At 32.8% G+C, this 20,647-nt stretch overlaps 2 protein-coding genes across 2 annotated transcripts in view; one reads left to right on the top strand and one right to left on the bottom strand.

Annotated features, from left to right (window-relative positions):
• The window catches only part of LOC117102889 (mitogen-activated protein kinase kinase kinase 15-like), a 42,133-nt gene extending 31,748 nt beyond the window's left edge, over positions 1–10,385 (bottom strand). The window contains exons 1-5 of the mRNA XM_033243340.1: positions 10,232–10,385; positions 8,958–9,308; positions 3,591–3,787; positions 1,009–1,084; positions 29–121 (exon numbers count right to left, since the gene is read on the bottom strand). Coding sequence (XP_033099231.1) covers positions 29–121; positions 1,009–1,084; positions 3,591–3,787; positions 8,958–9,266 — 675 coding nt within the window. The 5' untranslated portion in view covers positions 9,267–9,308; positions 10,232–10,385. The remainder of the gene's footprint in view (positions 1–28; positions 122–1,008; positions 1,085–3,590; positions 3,788–8,957; positions 9,309–10,231) is intronic.
• Positions 10,386–13,667: 3,282 nt separating this feature from the next.
• Positions 13,668–20,603, top strand: LOC117102868 (tyrosine--tRNA ligase, cytoplasmic-like). The gene is made up of 15 exons (XM_033243297.1): positions 13,668–13,750; positions 14,198–14,256; positions 14,928–15,077; positions 15,447–15,622; positions 15,787–15,832; positions 16,069–16,233; positions 16,590–16,641; positions 16,937–16,977; positions 17,230–17,371; positions 17,766–17,851; positions 18,182–18,317; positions 18,527–18,627; positions 18,909–19,102; positions 19,341–19,473; positions 19,655–20,603. The coding sequence occupies exons 2-15, from the start codon at positions 14,203–14,205 to the stop codon at positions 19,763–19,765; spliced, it is 1,587 nt and encodes a 528-aa protein (XP_033099188.1). The 5' UTR covers positions 13,668–13,750; positions 14,198–14,202; the 3' UTR covers positions 19,766–20,603.
• Positions 20,604–20,647: the final 44 nt, after the last annotated feature.

The following is a 20,647-nucleotide window of genomic DNA, read 5'->3' as shown; positions in this document are numbered from 1 at the left end:
ACCATATTTAGGCATGTCATCATCTTACCTGTATTTCTCGGTAGGACAGCAGGAGCTGGTGGACTATATCACCTGTGAGGAGCAACTGATCATCCATTCTCTTCTTCAACACTGACAGTTCCTGATGATAAAAATAGCAATCAAAATCAAACAAGATAAAAGTTATATATATATATATATATATATATAGGTTGAAAATTGGTGTTTAAATATTTTTAATATGGTTTATTTTAAATTTAAGTCAATTATTACATTGATATTAGTAAATATGAGACAAAAATTGTTTAAAGTAAATTTAATTCATCATCAATAATCACTTTATTCAAATAGAGAGTAGGCTTACATAAATCTAGGCCAATGTTCATTAAAACAATTGCATCTAATACTACTAATCTTAATAAAAACTTGATATAGATGTGTATAAGAGACAGTATATATATATAGTGATACTGACAATGCTTGATATTGATAATGCTACTGTATTAATTTACTTGATACGGAAATCATTATGAGGATCTTGTTTATAATAAGCACATCATGCCAACAAGCGCTTCGCATTATTAACGAAGATTACTGGATCAAACACATTCTCAGCTTCCTGGGGGAAATCCCAGGACAGCATGGATACAGTATTTATAATTAACAATAGAGAATTAAGAATAAAGTAATGTAAATGATTTAGCAGAACTCATACAGTAAATATTCATGCCTAATATTGTTATTAAGAAAGCCTAATTATAAGGTTTATAGAGAAGGATGTTTTTTTAATTCAATTACTTCAAAATCAATCAATTACCGTTATGAATAGCATATTGTGCATATTTATGATTAATATTGTTAATGATTAATATTGTTAATTATGAATGCTTAATTATATGGCTTCAGAGAAAAGAGGTTTTTTTTCTAAAAAATCAATAAACAATTAAATGAATCAATTATTTAATCAGTCAAGCAATTAATTAATTAATTACAGTGATGAATAGCATATATGAAGTTTAAAATTCTAACCTTTCCAAGTTGCTCTCCTTGATATTTCTTCCTTGCATCTCTAATTTCTTTTAATAACATCTCTTTTGCACCTTTCCTGTTAGATACACCAGAAATTATCTTTAGCAAAGCATGAATGACACATATGTTACAACATATCTAATTTAAGTAAATAATAATAATAATTAATTACTATTAATTAATAAATCAATTTATTCACCTAAGGTATTATCAGAATTTATTGAGTTGTTAAATTGTAGTTACTTCTCTGAGGCCTACAACAAAAGAATAATTGTGCTAAGATTTTGTGCAAGAGTAGAATCCAGGGATATTTTCTTCAGGACAGGGACCAGTGGAATCTAGGATTCCACAGAAAAAGGAGGTTGCTGAATAGAAATATTACATCTACTGAACTTTATGGAAGGCTATGATGACAACACCATCAATTGTTACAGTAATATTACATCTACTGAACTTTATGCAAAACACAACACTGGGGAGGGGGGGAAACCATATTGATGGCTATGAATACACCATAAATTGTTACAGTAAACATCTAAATTAATTAATTTCTTTGCAATTACTTCCATTAATTTACTATTATGAACAAAAAAGGGGGGAGGGATGCTCAGGCACTATGAGCACCCTCTGGTTAAACCACTGGGGACACTGTTAGCAAGTACAGTAACTACTGTACCAAAAATTAAATCATAGAAGCATCAATACAACAAGGGTGCACCGCATTTCCCATTGCTTTCACCCTTTGTTCAAGAATCTGTTTCCTTTAACAATTGAAATTATAACAATCAGAAGTGTGCTTCCCAGAATTGAAGACCTTAAATTGAAACACCAAACTATTTTATTATGTATTTTATAATATTTTATTTTATCTTACTCGCTCAGAAGCTTTTATTGAGATGAGGAAGTGTACAGTGTATATACAGGTTATTGACCTAGGACAGTACTTGAGTTCAAATCCCAAAGGCACAATATGTTTTCCTTGAAAATGAATTATCTTTAGTTATCATCCATCTTTCTCCATGCCAAAATTTACTATCATGTGATTTAAGGATCTGTAGGATGCAATACTTTGTGAAAAACAAAAATTTCAAGGTGTAGAGTTTGGGTTAATACATTATTAGGCTCAATAAAAAAAAAGTATTAGTTTATGATGCTTACCTTCTATGATAGTGAAATTTAAAGCAAATAGTAGATATTATTTGTATTATCTTAATCAAATATTTTACATTGAATATCAATGCACCAGCAAACAACCCAAGGGTGATGATATTTGGAAATAGCAAAATAAAAGATAAAAATAAAAAGCCTCCCATCACTTTTTCAGCCTACTAGACAGATAAACTTTTTTTATTGGGCCTTATAGCCGCGAGTCAGTAGAGTATTCAATCAGTAATAAATGAGAGAGTCTTACTTAAAAATCCCAATTGGGACAATGCATTTTTTTTGTTATCATCTTTAAGTATCACCAGTGAAGATGTTTATTATACCGATAATACTACCATTTATTATCTGTCCATTAAATTTGTCTCAAAACACTATCAGTAGTCACACTAGTTTTTACAGTAGAAGCAATCACAATCTGTCAGACTTGTACCTGATATACTGTAGCTAACAACCAATCATTACACTTACAGTAGTTATAATTAGTTCCGAAGCAGTCTTTGTGACTATACAGTACAGGGGTGTATTAAGGGTGTTAGGAGGGGGCTTGCTCAGAAAAGCTCTCATCTGACCTCCCCAGTTTTCCCCCACCCCCTGGAAAAGTAGTAAAAATTTACCTCGTATCACCTTATTTTACTAGCTAGCTTCCCTCATAATCATTGGGCCCTCCCCACCTTCACCCTGGCGCCTCACATCAAGACCCCTAAACATGCCACTGCCACTTAAGCATTTTTTAAAAAAATGGAAACATCCTGAAAGCTATATACTTGTGATTGCTCACGATACACAGTGCTAGCGTCATTTAGGCACATTTGCTAACATTTAGAAAAGTACTGACACTTACATGCCACATTAAAAAAAATAAACACATCTGCAATTATTCATTTCACTTTTATTATCAAAAAAACACTTTGTAGCCCGAAAGCCAAATTGTATGCGAGTCTAACAGTTTTCGTTATAACAATTTATTTAAAATAATTTAAGCTAGAGTAGAGGGCATATTACTGTACGCATCATAAAAAATATTTATTTGGTGAGGAAGATAGCAATCATAAGCTATCAACATAAATCAAGATCCATTAAGAAATCTGATGGTATTGGACTCAATCAATTAGTTTTTATGGTAATTTGAGTAATTTTATTAGCGTTTCGAAGATTTCTATTGTGTGCTTGATAACTAGTCGTTGGAATAAGATCAAAATAGTGCGATGTTGAGGGCAAACCCTTGGCAAGTTATCATAATTTCGACAATGGTTTGTCCTTGATATCGCACTCTTTTGATATTATTAATGAATTAGTAATCTATTATTAAAATGTAATTAATTCACCTCATCAATCTTTCAAGGCTTAATCATACTCTGTAAGTAATTTATAAAAGAGTAACACTATTCAAACAAATTAATTCTTCATGCTCTTCTTACCTGTTGGTCACTTGCATTTCCTCATAAACAGACTTGATCCGACTGTACAGCGGTGGACAGAGCTTGGATATTGTATCAATTGAGCGCTTAGAGCCTTTTCCTGGCTTGAAAACGCACGCCATGTCACAGATGTAACACTGCCCTTCGGAGTCCAACTTGTATGGAAAGAAGTGGTAACCAGAAGTTAAACATGTGTTCTGTTGGGGGAAGAATAAATTGCCCATGTTTTAATAATAATAATGTACAATTGTATAGTACCGGCATATATTTTTATGTAAACTTGTTTTGGCACACAGGAAGGAAACTTAAAAAAAAAGGTCTGGCAGCCAACGCGTTAAGATAAGATAAATAATTGGTACACTTCTTTAAACCAGAGGAACAATCCCACAAGGAAATGTTCGACCCATACAAAACTAAAGCAAACACATAATAAAAATTACAATTACTGTATAAAAATACAAAACAAATTATCAACTGAAAAAGTCCTTACATCAAATTAAAAACAGAAGCTGTAGAGAGGATGTTAAAGATGAGTGTCCAAAATGAAATGTTTTCAATTTAGAATGCAAGCAATTAAGCATTTTGAGAGCAGAGTTTAATCACGATGTTTGCTCTAAGATGCCTTGTCTGTTGTTATGTTTGAGATAAACATTCATTAAAACATATTATATTATACTATACAATGCTAAAAGATCTTCTATTCAATAAAAACTACATTGTAGATTATATAAAATCAATTATGTCACATTAATGCTGTTTAATTTATATATTTTGAATATAATTTTAATTTAGTTAGGGATGTACTTAAAATATTTATTTCTTTTAATTGTATTCTGTAATCTGTCTTAAATTTACTATTATAATAATTTACTAGACATCATACAGCAGTAGGAACACCACTAAACAGCTTTTTTTCTGTGTGTCCTTTTCATCAATTTCTACTTCAATTTGTTCTGTTGACTGCTGTAATCTTATTTAATTGTATTTTGATGAATAAAAGAATCTGAATTGAATGTCCACGGAAGTAAAATATGGAAAACAATAAAAACATTCAATTAAAATAATTAATTGCTAATTTAACAGGGATCAAGTCAGCTATCAACTTAAGACAGATACAATACGGTTTGTGATGATTCAATTACTACAGAAATCCTGTAACTGGATACCAGCCAATTTAACACTGTATGCAAAGAAAGTGATATATTGCCCATCATCCACCCCCAAATTTAATATATTAATTCACTTGAAAATATATTAAAAAATGAAATTCTTTAACATGGTGCCCTTTTACAAAGATTTATTTCAATTTTTCAGGTTTTTCTAAATTTTTGTTTTGGTGACAATATCTTAAAATATGGTTTCAACAAAGGATTATGGAGGAAATCAGTGTCATAATCATACACTCATGTATATATTAGCACAACACAGTGCAGCTGGCCTACATAAAGTATATTTACATCAAATTCACCTGCTATTGACTGCCAATATACAGACTTCACATGCAAACATATGTTCGCTATATACTCTTGTGAAAAAATAGCTTGGTTCAGTCCACTGCCAGTCCACTCAAAGGAGGTTGAAGGGTTAATTGAAACAAAAATTATGTTGGTCAAAATTTATTCTATTCATTCAAGTGACATATTGACTTATCTAAGAGCAGCCAGTAGAGCATTGGTGTAGTACAGTAATTATTTAAACATAAAGGTCAATAGTCATCTATGGTAACTACAGATGAGACTTTTGGCATGTTTTGTGTCTGTTCAGATTTGTAGTAGAAAACTAAGGGTAAGTGATAGACATTTTAAGGGTGGGTGGGTGATAACATTGCTAAACTCTACGTAATAAGAGTGGATTTTAAGGATGGAAAAGTGGGTTAAAAAGGATGAATGGAGGGCCATGAAATTAGTTTTAGACTAGGTGGAAAACTTCAAGGCTGGGTGACCCCACCCACCATAACTACACATAATTTTTTGGTTTTCTGCATGGTAGGCATCTTAGTATGTAAACTGAAGATGTTGCACTTTGAATGTTTTATACCAAATAAATTTTTAAAAAGTAGTACTTTACAGTAATGTATAGCAATTATTCTAACAAAAAACATCTTCGAAAAAGTTGTTTCACAGCTATTTTATTATCCAGTTTTACCAAAATCAAACACTACAGTATACTGTACTTTTAACAACTACTACTAGTGTCACGCCCTTTCCTATAGTATAAAGTTGTTGAATACAAAAAGGAAATTTATGCTTGAATTATGTTCAAAACATTTGATTGTACAGTACTGTAGGCGCTATTGTAAAATATATGCTCACAATTCTGTACATAAATCTGAACAATGCATTCTAACTATGTTTCCATAAAACAGCACAAGCAACTGTACCTAGGTGGAAATGGGCAGTCTAAAGCTAATTTCACGACTCTTGAGTCTTATTATATATAGTTTACCAATCTAGCCACCCACCCTTAAAATGTCACCCACCCTTAGTTTTCTACTGTACAGCTACAACCCTGAATGGGTTACCAGTAATATAGCATTACAATGATGTTAAAAGGTGATGCCTTGATTTAAAAGTTCCGGCATATTTATTAAAGAAAACATGATAGTATAAATGCAAATTTACTGAAAAGAAAAAAAAGTATGGAAGAAAAAATTTTACAATGAAAATAATAAACAAATTAAAAGTTTGTATAGGTGTGCATCTATTACTATACATTGGCAAGGAAAATATTTTCTCCTTTAAATTTTTTACTTAGCTGACTACACTACCTTAACTGGCAAATCATTTTTAGACTCGTTGTCAAGTATCTAAAAAGTCCATTGAATATGGCACTATGTAGAGGGTGTTACACTGTAAAACAACATTCTAATTCTACAGTTTTCTATAGCCACTGATTCTACAATTTTAAATGTGCAGTGTAATTATTTTATGATTTCATATGAACATAACAAATAAAAATATTATATGACGAAGGTAAAAACAATTCTAATGTTTGCTGCATGACAATATAGTAATTTATCATTACAAGAACAACCACAATGTTTCCCATTGTCCATTTCCAGTCAATTAAACAAACCCAAACATAAACATATACTAGAGCCAACTTTAAGAAACCCATAAATTATGATTGAATGTTAAATTGGAAGATGCTAAAAAATTTCCTAACATTCATAACATAAATCTTCAGAATCTACAATACCCCCAATGCCATTTTATATTGCAACAGTTCAGAAATTACATTTGTTGACACTAAATTATTCCCTACTCTTCAACTCACATACTTTAAGGTCAAATGGTATTTTAATGCAGGCCTATAAATTGACTGTTCTGTATATTAAAATAATTCAAGCAGATATAATGCATCAATTCAACAAATGATCAAACGCACATTTTACCATTGGGCTTGTTAATACATTTTTTAATTCAATTTATATCTAATGTCGCAGAAAGTTTAACAAAGACAGGCAGTTCATTCTGCAAGGTAGAAGCAGAAATAAATATCATGTGTCTTTGTTCACAATATGGAAAGGCAAGCTGTGGCTTATTCGCAGATAAGTTCAACAAAATATGAGAGCACAAGAAATGTTAAATTAAAATTATAAAATAATAGAAAATATGATACGTCTGTTTTAGCTAAGGATGTGTAATACAGTGCAGATACAGTTTGTGTCCTGGGGTTAGACCACACACATGATAAAAGCTGCTTATTTTGGGGTTTTTTTTAGTCTCAATAAAAGAGGGCTAAGGTGATATTTTTTTATTCCTTGTTTCATGGAATAAAAATAAAAATGAAATTTTGTTCTCTTATTTAGCAAATAGTTTTGCCAAAAACATCCAGGAGAAAATATAAATAAAATTTTATTGGTGAATGTAAAATGGGATGGTTAATCGCGTCAAATTTATAATTAGGAAGAATTATACATCTTATCTTTAGAGATTTCAAGGCAATAGTTGCTGTGAAAAAAAAATAAAGAAAACGGCGGGTACGCTAATTGGCCAAAAATAAAATTTTAATTTAGTTCGAAATCCTCAATAATTGTGTCGGTGGGCTAAAAAAGGTATAAAAAAAAACTCACCTAATCAATATGAATGGAACAATCAAGTTTTGTATGGTAGAAATAATAAAGGCATTATCAAGGATTTCCAGGAATTTAGGATTAGGTGTATTTTCAAAATTTTTGATTGTTTCAAACACAATAATTGGTGGACTTGAAATACTGGTCAAAGGTTACTACTGTAATCTAATGTACTGTAACATACTAAATGAAGCTAATTTAATTTCTGCAGAGTTCAATTGATTGGATTTTACAGCAGATATTGGAGAAAAAAAATTGGGAATAAGGTAAAATGAATGCAGGGGATTGTGTTTCAAAAAATTGTGATGTCAGATTTCCATCAATATGAAGTGGGACTACAAACTTTTGATTTCTGTGAATCATTTCTGACACTGGTTTTTAAAGGCTGGCACAGTATGAATTAAGACGGATTGTTGTCTTATTTTATGAGTACAGTATATATGCAGAGAGACTGTGCTAATGACTTGAAGATGTTAAAATGATTACGACTATTATAGTATTATAGCAGACATCACCATTTAGCAGACCATTAGCAGGGCATAATGGACAGTAATAAAAACAAATTGTGTTCCAAGCACAGCAATGTTTAGACTTCGGGGTTGGCCTAGGATTAAATCCCTCTCATCTCTCACTCCAGGCATGTTGGTAAATTGGTAACCACATGATAAGGTATCAATATAAAGCTAGATATGTGGTTTTATTTTTTTCAAAACATCCCATTTTCTTCAATAGTATCTCCTTGGAAAAAAATAATAATTTTTTTTGTCCAAAAATGCTGAATCTAAATTTTGTGTCTGTCGGCTTTGGGCAACATAAATATTTGTTTCCATATACACAAACTGCGAATTACCTATATAGTGGGCACATGCACACACTTTTAGAATAAAGTTTTCATTTTGAAATGAGGCAGATTGAGAACATATCATTTCACTTAAAAACAATCCTTTAATTCCAACAAATTTATGTGTCTCTGCTTTGCAAACAATGTACCTGTAGTAAGAATGATAAATTAGGCACTGCAAAAAAAATGTCAATTGAAAAATAGAATTAGTATACAAAAAAAGTAAAACATTTCAAGTTATCCCAGGTTGAAAACAATAAAAAAAAACTATTATTGGTTACTGTAAATGTATGAGATTATGAGGAGATCATTATGTGGCAATTTTTCAAGCTGAAAATACTTTTCAGATTTAAGACACTTACAGTAATAGCAAAATTCCTCTCAGCATCTGTATAAAGATCATAGCACTATAAAACTCACATGGATGAAACATGTTTGAATTTAAACTTACAGTTAATGAAGTTACAGTTTCCGGATCAGAATCATCTTTGTCATGGTACAGCACAATATTCTCCTTCTTCCCGAAACTTTCTCGCACTCCAAGATGATAAAATAATGTAGCTTGCTCCGTGTTTACAGACATGTCAACAATTACCAGATCCGCATCGTAGAAGATGTCCAGGACCGTGGTCTGTCCAAAATCAAGGTGTTGGAAAGCCACGCATTGTATGTCCGCATTAAGGCAAGATAATTTAACATGTTCATAAGCTTTATGGCATGCTTCGGTGTTGTTGCTGAATATACAGGCAACCCTCATCATGATTCTTTTTGTCAACTGTGTGTAGTGGTACGTGTGCGACAACTAGAATAAAATTTAAAAAAAAAAACAAATTTTAAAAATTTGATTAGGCAGTGGATTGAGTCCTAACTTATCCATTAATATTAAATACAAAATAACATCCCATCAGAATTTAGGAATTTATTTAATTAAGACTGATTGTAACAATAGCCACTATGCTAAGCCTCATATCATAAATACAATCAAGTTTCACCGGCGTGGAGGAAGAAGTCCTTTAAGTCGAGTTTCCAGAGAATCGCTACAGTCACGACAACGTTTTCACTGCAATCCTTACACTGCGCCAGATTGTTATAGTAAGACCTGCTCGTGGAAATTTTGGCCTAGAAATCCATCTGTGCATTTGGAAAATAAGGGCTGATATCTGCACAGATTTTGCAGAAAATTAGGCTTTGACTCTTTAATATATAACCAATGCGGCAATTATGATTCCGTGTACCTATTTTCTTTGCGATTTTCCACGCAAATTTAAGATGATTTTTGAGATATCCTCCGCACAATTAAAAAAACTTTACAGTTGGGCATTGCAGTTTGGCATTGCGTAGCCTAGGAGGCCTAGCTGTCCCAGACACAATCGGGAAACTCTCTCCTCTGCTTCAACTGACCAATTTAATTAGCGTCGCCAAAGGAGTCGGCGATAGCGTGTAGAGATTCTTATGGAAACCAGACTTAGAAAACAAAATCGCAATGTCAAACCGATTACCCTATAGGAAAAGTCTAGGCTTTCCCAGGGATTGGTCAATCGAAAGCCGCCTGATTGGGTGACAGTCTCTTTAATGCCGCATAGGCTAGAGCCTATACCCACTTCCCAACTCTCCGCTTTTCGCTCGGCTAGGCCTAGGCCTAGCTGGGTACAGCAACAAACGTCATGCTTATGATTCTTATGTGAAAACACAGCTGTAATCAGAAAGATACAGATATATAAATACCTTTAGTTTAGATTATCCTCAACCATATCTCATTTTATATACGAATACATCATTTAGCCTACACATGAAATTCTTCAACATAGTCATAATTTTCACAGCAGCCAAGTTAAACATCATGCAAATGCAAAATGTTACAAAACACTTGCTTCGTGAACCACGATATTTACATTCGCGTCAACTCAGTGTGAAAACGCGACAACAACGTGCAACATGATCGTACCCCAGTATTTAATCAGACGTTGGACGTTACTATTACATAAATACATTATAAAAAAGAATATTTTTTCCGACGAGTCGTGGCTGACGACGGGGTTGGTGGGTTAGGATGGGGCTTGGTTTTCGATATCCCATCCCCACTGGTGCCTCCACTGCATGCCAGGGACGGATTTAGAGGGGGCGGGCAGGCCCCGGCCTCGCCCTACCTCTTGGAAGTAAAAAAAAAAATAAATAAATAAAAATAAATAAATAAAATAAAAAAGAAAAAGAAAGAAAAAGAAAACAATGATCGCCCAAAAGGCATCAGAGGTTATTTTTCAGAGAATTTTTTTTTAGAGAAATTTCGCTGGGGCATTCCCCCGGACCCCCTAGAATGGGCCTATTCGATCGGCCCCCACTTTTGGTCCCCTTCTGGCTCCCTTGTGGACATCTCTGGATCCGCCCCTGTATGCACTTATCATTAGCAGTGGCGTAACTAGGGGAGGGCGCGGGGGGCGCACGCACCCCAAAAAAATCCTCGCGCTCCCCAGTCTTCTCCCCCACCCCAAAAAATCACGATTAAGTAGTTAAAGATCACCTAAAATAACCATATTTTGCGAATTAGCGCCCCTCTCAACTGATCACCTTCTCCCCCCCCCCCTCCATCACCCCTACCCTAATTCAAGACTTCTAGATACGCCACTGATCATTAGTTCCTACGAGGAGAACTCCACCTTAATTTTGAACGAAGGTTACTTCTGTGGTTTCTATGTGGTTTCTAATGTGGTTTCTGTGGTTTCTAATGTTTACGCTGATGCATAGGCCTAGGCCTAATGGTCATGGGAACTAGGGAAAACAATCTTTACCCGGTCTTCAGGTGTGGAACTTCAGACGTAATTTTTCTACATATTATTCTGTGTAACGAAAAAAAAAATAGTGTTTCATTATTCACAGACGAATACAGGTGCGGACTCAGTGGGGGAGGGGACGACCCCCCCCCCCCCACACGTCACCTCCCGTTTTGCCACTGTTTTAAAACTTCAATGCATATCAATATTATGTATTGAAATAAGTGCTACTCAATTTCTATTCTGAAAATCACCCCACCCCGTATGAACAATTCTGAATCCGCCCCTGGAATAAGGGTTGTACATTGTACTTCTGAATCAAAATAATGAAAGGGATGGGTGTGGGTCCGGTAAAATATACTGTTGGCATGAGATACAAAAAAAAGCTGTATAAGAAAAAATATCAAATCAACTTTAGAATTGCTTGCATAAGACCCACCCTTAAACTGATTGGTTTCCGGGAAGTAAAGTGGCGTGGCTGTAAAGATTGGTATACTTTTGTTTTGTTTTATGGTTGGAAGCTGATAAATTATTATGACATACTATCTGCCAAAAAATCGGGGTGAAATTATAAAAAATAATCTAAAATCTTGAATAACTCATTAAAAAAAATAATATCAAAATATCAAATCCGGGCTTGATTTGAACGTAGCTTATGGCAGGCAACTATTAAAAGTTCTCAGATAACGGACGAAAGCTTGAAAATGTCACTCACTGCTGCTCAACGCAATACATACCCGAACAACCTTGGTGAGACGTCATTAGAAAATAAGGATTTGAGTTTCCAGACAACATGGAATCATCATGTTCGTACGATTGGAGGAAATTTAAATTTTAATTTGCAATGGTTTACGTGCATTTATTGGTCATACAAAGGTATGAATGATTACATGTATTTGATTAAATGTCCATTAATGGCGATTAAAGTGTTTTCTCGTTTTCATTTTCAGTGAAAGCTAATAAGATTCAGATACAGAACAGAATAAACTTTGGCCCTACTGAATGAAACGTACGAAGTGAGGAATGTCAATGACTTTAATTCGGAAATCTAACCCGGCCTGTCCATGTCAATGGGGCCTCGATGTAAGTGTGTGTATGACCTCCGTCAATACCTGTACTGTATAAGAAATGATTATGTTCACAGTAGGCCTATTTTGTAGGCCGGTTGCAAGGGTTATTGGTCTCCCTCCTTTGAAATCCATGGAACATCCGGTACGGCCGGTGGAGTGCGTCCAACAAAATAAAATGGAAACTATTAAAATTGTTAATAACAAATTAAAATCACATTTAATTTGATAAGTTATTCCAGTAAATTTAGGATCTACCGTATTAATATTATATTGTTCGCAAGGAAATGTTATTTTGAATCGATATATATATATATGTGTGTGTGTGTGTATATATATATAATTATATATATAAAACACAAACTCTCATTTACCTTTTGTTTGTACAATATAAATTTTTTTTTAAATATATAATCATATAATACTCTTTTCGTTATAAAACGTCGTGGTACTTTATGAAAATATACATTCTAAACGATAAAGAAGAAGAGGAAGACTCATTTACATACTATTGTACAGGAAAATAAAATAAAATAAAATCCCAGACCCAAATATGTCTTCAATAAAAAATCAAGGTGAAGTGAACATTTCTGTAGGCCTAATAGTTTGTCAACGTCTAGCTAAAAAGGTTTTGGTTTTTAATTTTTTTATGTAAATTGAAAAACTCAAGTAGAGGAAAAAGGCAAGACCCGAGAAGATAAGAAAAAGAATCGTGTGATCAGCCTGAAAAGAGAGAAAAGAACTAATGAAAAAAGGACAAAAACAACACACATGATAAAGCGAGGCAAAAACAAAAACAAATTGATTGCAAACCGATAAAACCGAGGCACAGCAGCAAAAAATAAAATAAATAAATAAATAAAAGAAAAAAATAAATAAACTGAAAGAGACATTAGCTAAATGGGAGGGTAATGAATTCTAAATTTAGGGCCCGATCTAATGTTATGCTGGAAATAATTAGTTCGATGAAATTCTAAATTCCAGCCAAAATAAGGGTTTATGTATAACAGTGTCATCTGGTATCGGTTAGAAGGCTCGGTTAGAAGGAGTTTTTTTAATTTGAATGCTAAAAAACGATTAGGTTTATCGTTTGATTATTGGCTTTCAATATTTCAAATATATTTTGGACTGGAATACATTATGTAGAGAGCTATAAAATTAATTTTTATTCGAATTAATAAATGAAATGAATGTTATGTGATGAATAGTTTTGAGCTTATATTAGGAAAACGAAATGTACCGTACTGTATACGAAGATCATAAAAAAACCGTAACCTAAATGTATAAGAAGAAGTTATGAACCAGCCGATACTCCATGTGTGTCGAGTGCACTGGAGCATGTCATTGAATCGCCCCCTAAATTACTTAGAGATCGGTGTAAGGTCCGGTTGTTTTAACTCAACTGTAAAGTAAGTTCTTAATGTCGTTATGATTTACAAGCAACATGATAAAAATCTTAAGAATTATTTTTCAATGTTCATACATTAAAATAGTTAGGATGTTGTACAGAAATCCTGTTAACTGCTGGCATCTGTTTGCCTAGCTAGGCCTAGGCCGATTTGAAGTTGCATCATCCATTTGTTGATGAATTGTAGGCCTCACACAGGGCAGTGAAAGAGGTGGCGCTTGGTTCCATGTGCATTGGGCGGATAGGCCTAGGCCTACGGACACTGAGCTTTTTCGTATGCAAAACCAACGGTGCTTATGCATTTTTCCTTGTTAATTTTAATAGCACTACAAACGACGCTCTTTGTATTTCATTTTTTGCTATTAGTAAGTTACATTTAAAAACACATTTTTTAAACAAGACTTATTCACAATCACATTGTTTTGCTTACACTTTTATTTAATTTTAGGTAAGATGGCTAATCCTGAAACCAAAAGGAAGTTGGATCTCATCCAAAGAAATTTACAGGTACATAGTGGTCATCCTGACAAAATATTATTTTATAAAATGAAAATAAATAAATAAATAAATAAATAAAAAACAAGTTAGCATCATCATAATTTATTGAAAAAAACATACAACTTTATTTATTAATATTAATTCTCATCCCACTCAGCAAGGTATTTGTGACACAGTGATACTCTAGTTTATAAACTAAATATCATTACAAAGTTTAGGAAATTGATTTGTTTAATCATGAAAAAATGGTTCCTTTAACAAGATTGTATACCCAGGACCCTGTGAGTGGAAGGCAATTCATCTTGACCATTGTGCATTACATCGGCACCCCACACCATTGCATCAGCAATTATTCCATTCTTAAGCAAACTCCCAAAGCAGTGTGTGTAATTGCGGGGATTTGGATTTTCACACACAAGAAAAATATGCATAGATTGTAAGGACATTACATTCAATTGACCAACAGAGCATGGGAAGAAAAAAAAGACCAAACATATATTTCATTTATATTGAAATTTGATTTTATTAAACAAATGCAATTTACAACTTTATATTAATGAAGGTTAAAATTTCTGGCATTAGATTGATAAGGAAAAAACTTATGATTTAAGAATAAATTTTAAATCAGAATTTGTACATTTTTTTTATTAAGTTTGCTTTGCACCTGGTCTCATTTGTAGGAAACACTAGGCGAAGATCGATTGACAAAGTTGCTGGATGATGGTAAAGATGTATCTATATACTGGGGTACAGCAACGACTGGTAAACCTCACATTGCTTACTTTGTACCCATCAGTAAAGTAGCTGACTTTCTAGAAGCTGGATGCCAAGTGGGTATTAATTTTATATGAAATGTATTGATTTTTATTTGATGGATTTGTGTACATTTCAATATTTTTTATGTTTAATGATGAATACTCTGTAATCTAATATAAAGCACTTCTTTCAAATAGGCACCTATAATAGTTATTATCTATTTTTAGTTATTAATTGTTAGTAGTATTTATTATTTATATGCCTATTATTGGAATCATTTCTTTAATTATTATTATATTTACTTTTCATTATTATAATTATATTAAAATAATATTACTACATCATAGTAATTGCTATTACCCCATTATTATTAATTATTATGATTTATTAACTTTTACATTAATATTAAATTATAACATATATTTATTGTTTTTGACCTTTAGGTCACAATACTTTTTGCTGATCTCCATGGTTACCTAGATAACATGAAAGCACCTTGGAGTCTACTAGAACTGCGTGTGCAATATTATGAAACTGTAATCAAGGCAATGCTGCAGTCAATCGGCGTGCCTTTAGAGAAACTATGCTTCATCAAGGGAACAGAATATCAGCTCGACAGGTGAGTGAGCCCTCTATCGGTACAATTCTATATGGAGAAGTGTAGAATAAAGTTTAATGATATAATAATTTCACTTTTAGTAAACATAACCAAATTAAAATAAATGCAAAAAATGTTTTGTTGAAATTACTTAAAACTTTGGTGTATTTTTTATATTATTTTAGAAAATACACTTTGGATGTTTATCGATTGAGCTCCATTGTAACTGAGGTAAGTTAGTTCATATGAATTGTTTTTTTCTATAGAACAAGTAATAAACTTAAATTGATTGATTGATTGATTAATTATCATAGTGTTCAAATATTTATTTATTATTGGACATTTAAATCTGTTAAAAACTTCAAAATGAATAATAAATATTCAGTACATCTTTTAGCCGATCACACAATGGTGCTCATCATGCATTGAGTAATAATAATCTCTAGTTTTCCCCCTTCTGTTGTTAGCATGATGCCAAAAAAGCAGGGGCAGAGGTAGTAAAACAGGTCGACCATCCTCTTTTGAGTGGGCTACTGTACCCTGGACTGCAGGCCCTAGATGAGGAGTACCTGAAAGTTGATGCCCAGTTTGGAGGAGTTGACCAAAGAAAGATATTCACTTTTGCAGAAAAAGTAAGTTGGCGTGAAATTGGACAACACCTGGTCATATGTTTAGGAGTACAAGTTGGTATACCTGGTGCCTTTCCACTAAGCCCTACCCCTTGGCTATTGTTCCAATAACACAAATGTACGTAAACATGTGTCCTGATTGGTCAGTTGTTAATTTGGTTGACACTCCGGAAAGATTCATTGGATAAGCTAATTACTACTAGCTCCAAAATTATGGTATACTTATCTAGGAGTTTATTACTATAGATTTAGTGAGTTGATATGGTTATATTTTTTTTTTTTGTACAAACATATTCAGTTTATTTGTATCAATTTCAAAAATTTTACAACTTAAAATTGTTTTCACATTTTTTTTCTAGTATTTGCCAGCACTAGGATATAAGAAAAGAATACATTTAATGAACCCAATGGGTAAGTTAACATTCAGAAATCAATGTACCTGTATTATCAAATCATAAACACTTAGTTAGCCTACATACTGTACAAGCGTATTTTTATATTGTTATTTGTATTTAATTATCTGTTGGTTTTTTACTATTCAGATGTATTATGAATTCTATTATACTTTTTTATTTTAGGCAGATTTCATTTTAATCCACTCAAATATTTTGTCAAATTCAGAGTGGACAAATACGTGTATAACATTTCATGTTGTCACCACCCTACAAAGATAACTAATATTGGTTTTTCTTCTTTCTTTATTTAGTACCAGGACTTACTGGAACAAAAATGAGCTCATCAGAAGAGGTAAGCATATTCAATAACTAAAACTGATCAGCTAGTCATAGAGAGTTAGTAGCTGATCCAGAGGGCGCCATATCTGCTTGAGAAAATACGTAAAATGTTGCAAATGATTAAAAATTGGATTGTATTATAAAGAAAATAACACTCTATTATTCTAAGATAATATATAAAAAAAACCCAATATTTTTACTTGTATAAAGAACAATTGTTAGGCTTAAGCAGGAGAGATTCTATTTTCCTTTTATTTTTGACAAGGATTCTAAGATTGATCTCTGCGATAGTGCGGCTTCAGTGAAGAAGAAGTTAAAGAAAGCATTTTGTGAACCGGGCAACATTGCAGAGAATGGCGTCCTAGCCTTCACCAAGCATGTGTTGTTTCCACTTGCCCGGGGAAAGCGTAAGAATAAGAATTGCATTATTTTCACTTGTAAAATTGATAATTTAGTTTTTATACAATATTTTTTATTAAATCTATCAAAAAAAGGTCCTCCATGAATGCTATAAACAGAACAACAATGGTTCAGAAATTATCACTGAAGTACAATAAATCCACAATGAACAGTTTTTTTTTCAATTTCATGACATGGACACCATGGCAGTAATAAAATTTAAGAAAGAATTTCATAGTTGGAATTCAAAGAGAGAATCATGTCTGATCATACATGTTTCAAAATATTTATAAACAATAACTAGTTGGTCTTACATAGCACATCATGCCAACACTTCTATGCACTTTAAAAATTGATGTCTCACATGTTGTGTCTAATTACATTTTTCTGTCTTCTTTATAGCATTTTTGATTGAACGCAAAGAGGAGTTTGGAGGAAACAAATTATTCAGTGATTATGAGACACTTGAAAAAGAATTTGCAGAAGAGGTATGGTGTTGTTTTGAATATATTACTTGGAGCTAATAGTTTTTTGAACAATGAGACACTAAAAAAAAAATTGTTTGGTAAGCATGAATGTAAGTGAGAAAATCCTTGCTACTACTGTACAACATTTATATTTAAAATGTTTAGTTATGTGCAGCAGTGATGGTAGTTGTAATGTGTGTAACAGTGATATTGACTCAATAATATCTATGGTGATGTTACCATGACAACAAGGATGATAATGATAATTACACCATTGCATGGGTTACATATTATAAATCTCAAAATATAATGAATATTGTTTATGAGCTAACAAATTTCTAATTTTCATAGTTGGTTCACCCTGGAGACCTGAAACAGGCAGTAGGACGAGAAATAAATAAACTTCTTGAGCCAATAAGACAACAATTTGAAAAGCCAGAGTACAAGGAGTTAGCAGCAAAAGCCTATCCAGTTGAACCAAAAACAAGTAAGATAAAAACCTTTAATCAATAGGATTTTGTTGCAGTTAGACTATTTTAAGTGGTCACTGATAAACTATATAGTCACAAGGTAGATACATTGTAGTATTACATTCAAAAAGAATATTTTTTGTGTTAAATATAATAAATTATACATTTATATACATTAATGATGAGAACAGTAACTAGTTAAATTTCTTTTTGTTTCTTTTTACAGAAGCAAAAAAAGGTGGAAAGTCAGGGGCAAGTGAGGCCAGTGAACAACTGACCCCAGCAAGACTGAACATTAGGGTGGGCAAGATCGTCTCCGCTGAAATGGTAAGTCGGTCTGAAATACTAACAACCCTATTAATGAACCCTACAATTATTGTACGCTATGATACAGAACTTATACAAATTATTGATTAAGTTAATAATATAGTACTTATATTTTACAGATACACAACTGGTGGTTGATATTGCTAATTAGTCATTTCTGAAAATAGCTATATCCTCGGTTTCAATAGATTTTTTATAATTGCTATTTATATAATACTTAAATATTATTATTCTGTATTTGGAAATCTTTGACCAATTATGGTATTTTCTATTTTGATTAGCATCCTGATGCAGAGTCCCTGTACCTAGAGAAAATTGATGTTGGGGAAGCTGAACCCAGAACTGTGATAAGTGGCCTGGCTGGAAAGGTACCCCTTGAGCAGTTGAAGGATAAGATGGTGGTTGTTTTATGCAATTTAAAGCCAGTGAAGATGAGGGGTATTGAATCTCAAGCAATGTTGCTCTGTGCTGTAAGGTAGGTAGAAATGTTGAATCCATAAAAATATTTAGAAAAATTTATGTGTATATATATATATATATATATATATATATATATATATATTTAATTTGTTCTCACCGAACCATGACTTTTTAAGGGATGCTCTATAAAGACTCCTAGAAAAAAAAAAAATTTAGCCGGAATTTAAAGAAATTAAGGATTTAAAAAACTAAAAAATATATATACTATAATTGTGTTGTTTATTTCTACACAGTGAGGATGGCGCAATTGAACCACTCTCGCCTCCAGAGGGCAGCAGTCCTGGAGAAGTAGCTTTATTTGAAGGGTTCAGTACTGAGCCAGATGCAGAACTTAAGCCGAAGAAGAAAGTATTCGAGAATCTGCAGGTGAGTATGCCATGTGGCCTACTACATGACAGTCAATCAGAGGTTTTCTGTAGAATTTTTATTTCCAATCAACTGTTATCAGGCACAATTTCATAGCAGGTAAGGAAGTTCCATAGAACTTAAGAACTCCTGTCTTGCATTTTACATTATCATTAGTCTTTTTCTAAAATGTTTTTTCCAGGTCGACATGAAGACCTCAAGTACATGCATTGCACAGTGGAAAGGGCATCAACTAGCTACCAAACTTGGACCTATTACAGCACCCTCTCTAAAAAATGCCTCAATAAGATAATAGTGTAGTACAGTACTACAAGGTTTTTAATATGTAATGCAATTAATTGCCCTACCTGCCAATGCGGTGTAGTGTTCAGTTAATGTCAGTAGCGTATCTACTCAATGGCCCAGGGGAACACACCCTTAAAAAATGCTGGTTCCCCTTCCCCAAATGGAAGTTTGCTGAGCTAAAAATTACCTCATATATTTCTACAATGACATTTAAGCCTGTTCCATGTTTGTACTCAAATTTCAATGGCAAAAGGTACAGTTGAAATGGGGAGCACTTGCCAAAAAACAAATTTTCAGCTAATGCTATCAAATTCCACCTAATTTATCATGTCATTTTGCCTGGTACAACACCACCAATACTGTACTTAATACTGTATTAATTGCATTTTCTACACTGAATTTTTTAGAAAAGACTAGCAATTGCACTATACCATCTGTTTCAGTGATGGGGATACAATCATTATCCTATTTATTATGAATTTTACACTGTGATGTTAAGTGTTGAAATGTATTGGATACTCCCCAGGTAATTTGGGATTTTGATCGCTGATTAAGTGAAAAAAAGCTATCGTATAAGTTTTTCCACATATTGAGCGCTTTGTGACTTCTGTAGAAAGTGCTATGTAAATTGAACTACTGTACACTACATAACATTACTTTGAAAAGAGGTCTTGGAATTAGAGGGATACAGTATTTGGATGGTGAACTGTAATTTCTACTTTGCCAGTGGTGGCAGTGTCAAATATCAAACAAAATGCATTGTGTACAGTACAATTTATAATATTATGTGTAAAATTCATATCAAATGAAAGAAGATAAATAAAAAAGAAATCTATGAATGGGCATTTGTGTCTCGTGAATTGTCATACAAAGGACCTGAACGAATAAA

This window comes from Anneissia japonica, unplaced genomic scaffold (assembly GCF_011630105.1).
Source record: "Anneissia japonica isolate Jap-2015-1 unplaced genomic scaffold, ASM1163010v1 scaffold597_len517326_cov190, whole genome shotgun sequence".
Lineage (NCBI taxonomy): Eukaryota > Metazoa > Echinodermata > Crinoidea > Comatulida > Comatulidae > Anneissia > Anneissia japonica.
Note: the sequence above shows the minus strand (reverse complement) of the source record. Positions and strands in the feature narration are given on the sequence as shown.

Coding starts and splice junctions, on each gene's coding strand:
- LOC117102868 (XM_033243297.1), top strand. CDS start 14,203: ATGGCTAATCCTGAAACCAAAAGGAAGTTGGATCTCATCCAAAGAAAT. Junction 14,257..14,927: donor TCATCCAAAGAAATTTACAG/GTACATAGTGGT, acceptor TCTCATTTGTAG/GAAACACTAGGCGAAGATCG. Junction 15,078..15,446: donor TTCTAGAAGCTGGATGCCAA/GTGGGTATTAAT, acceptor TTTGACCTTTAG/GTCACAATACTTTTTGCTGA.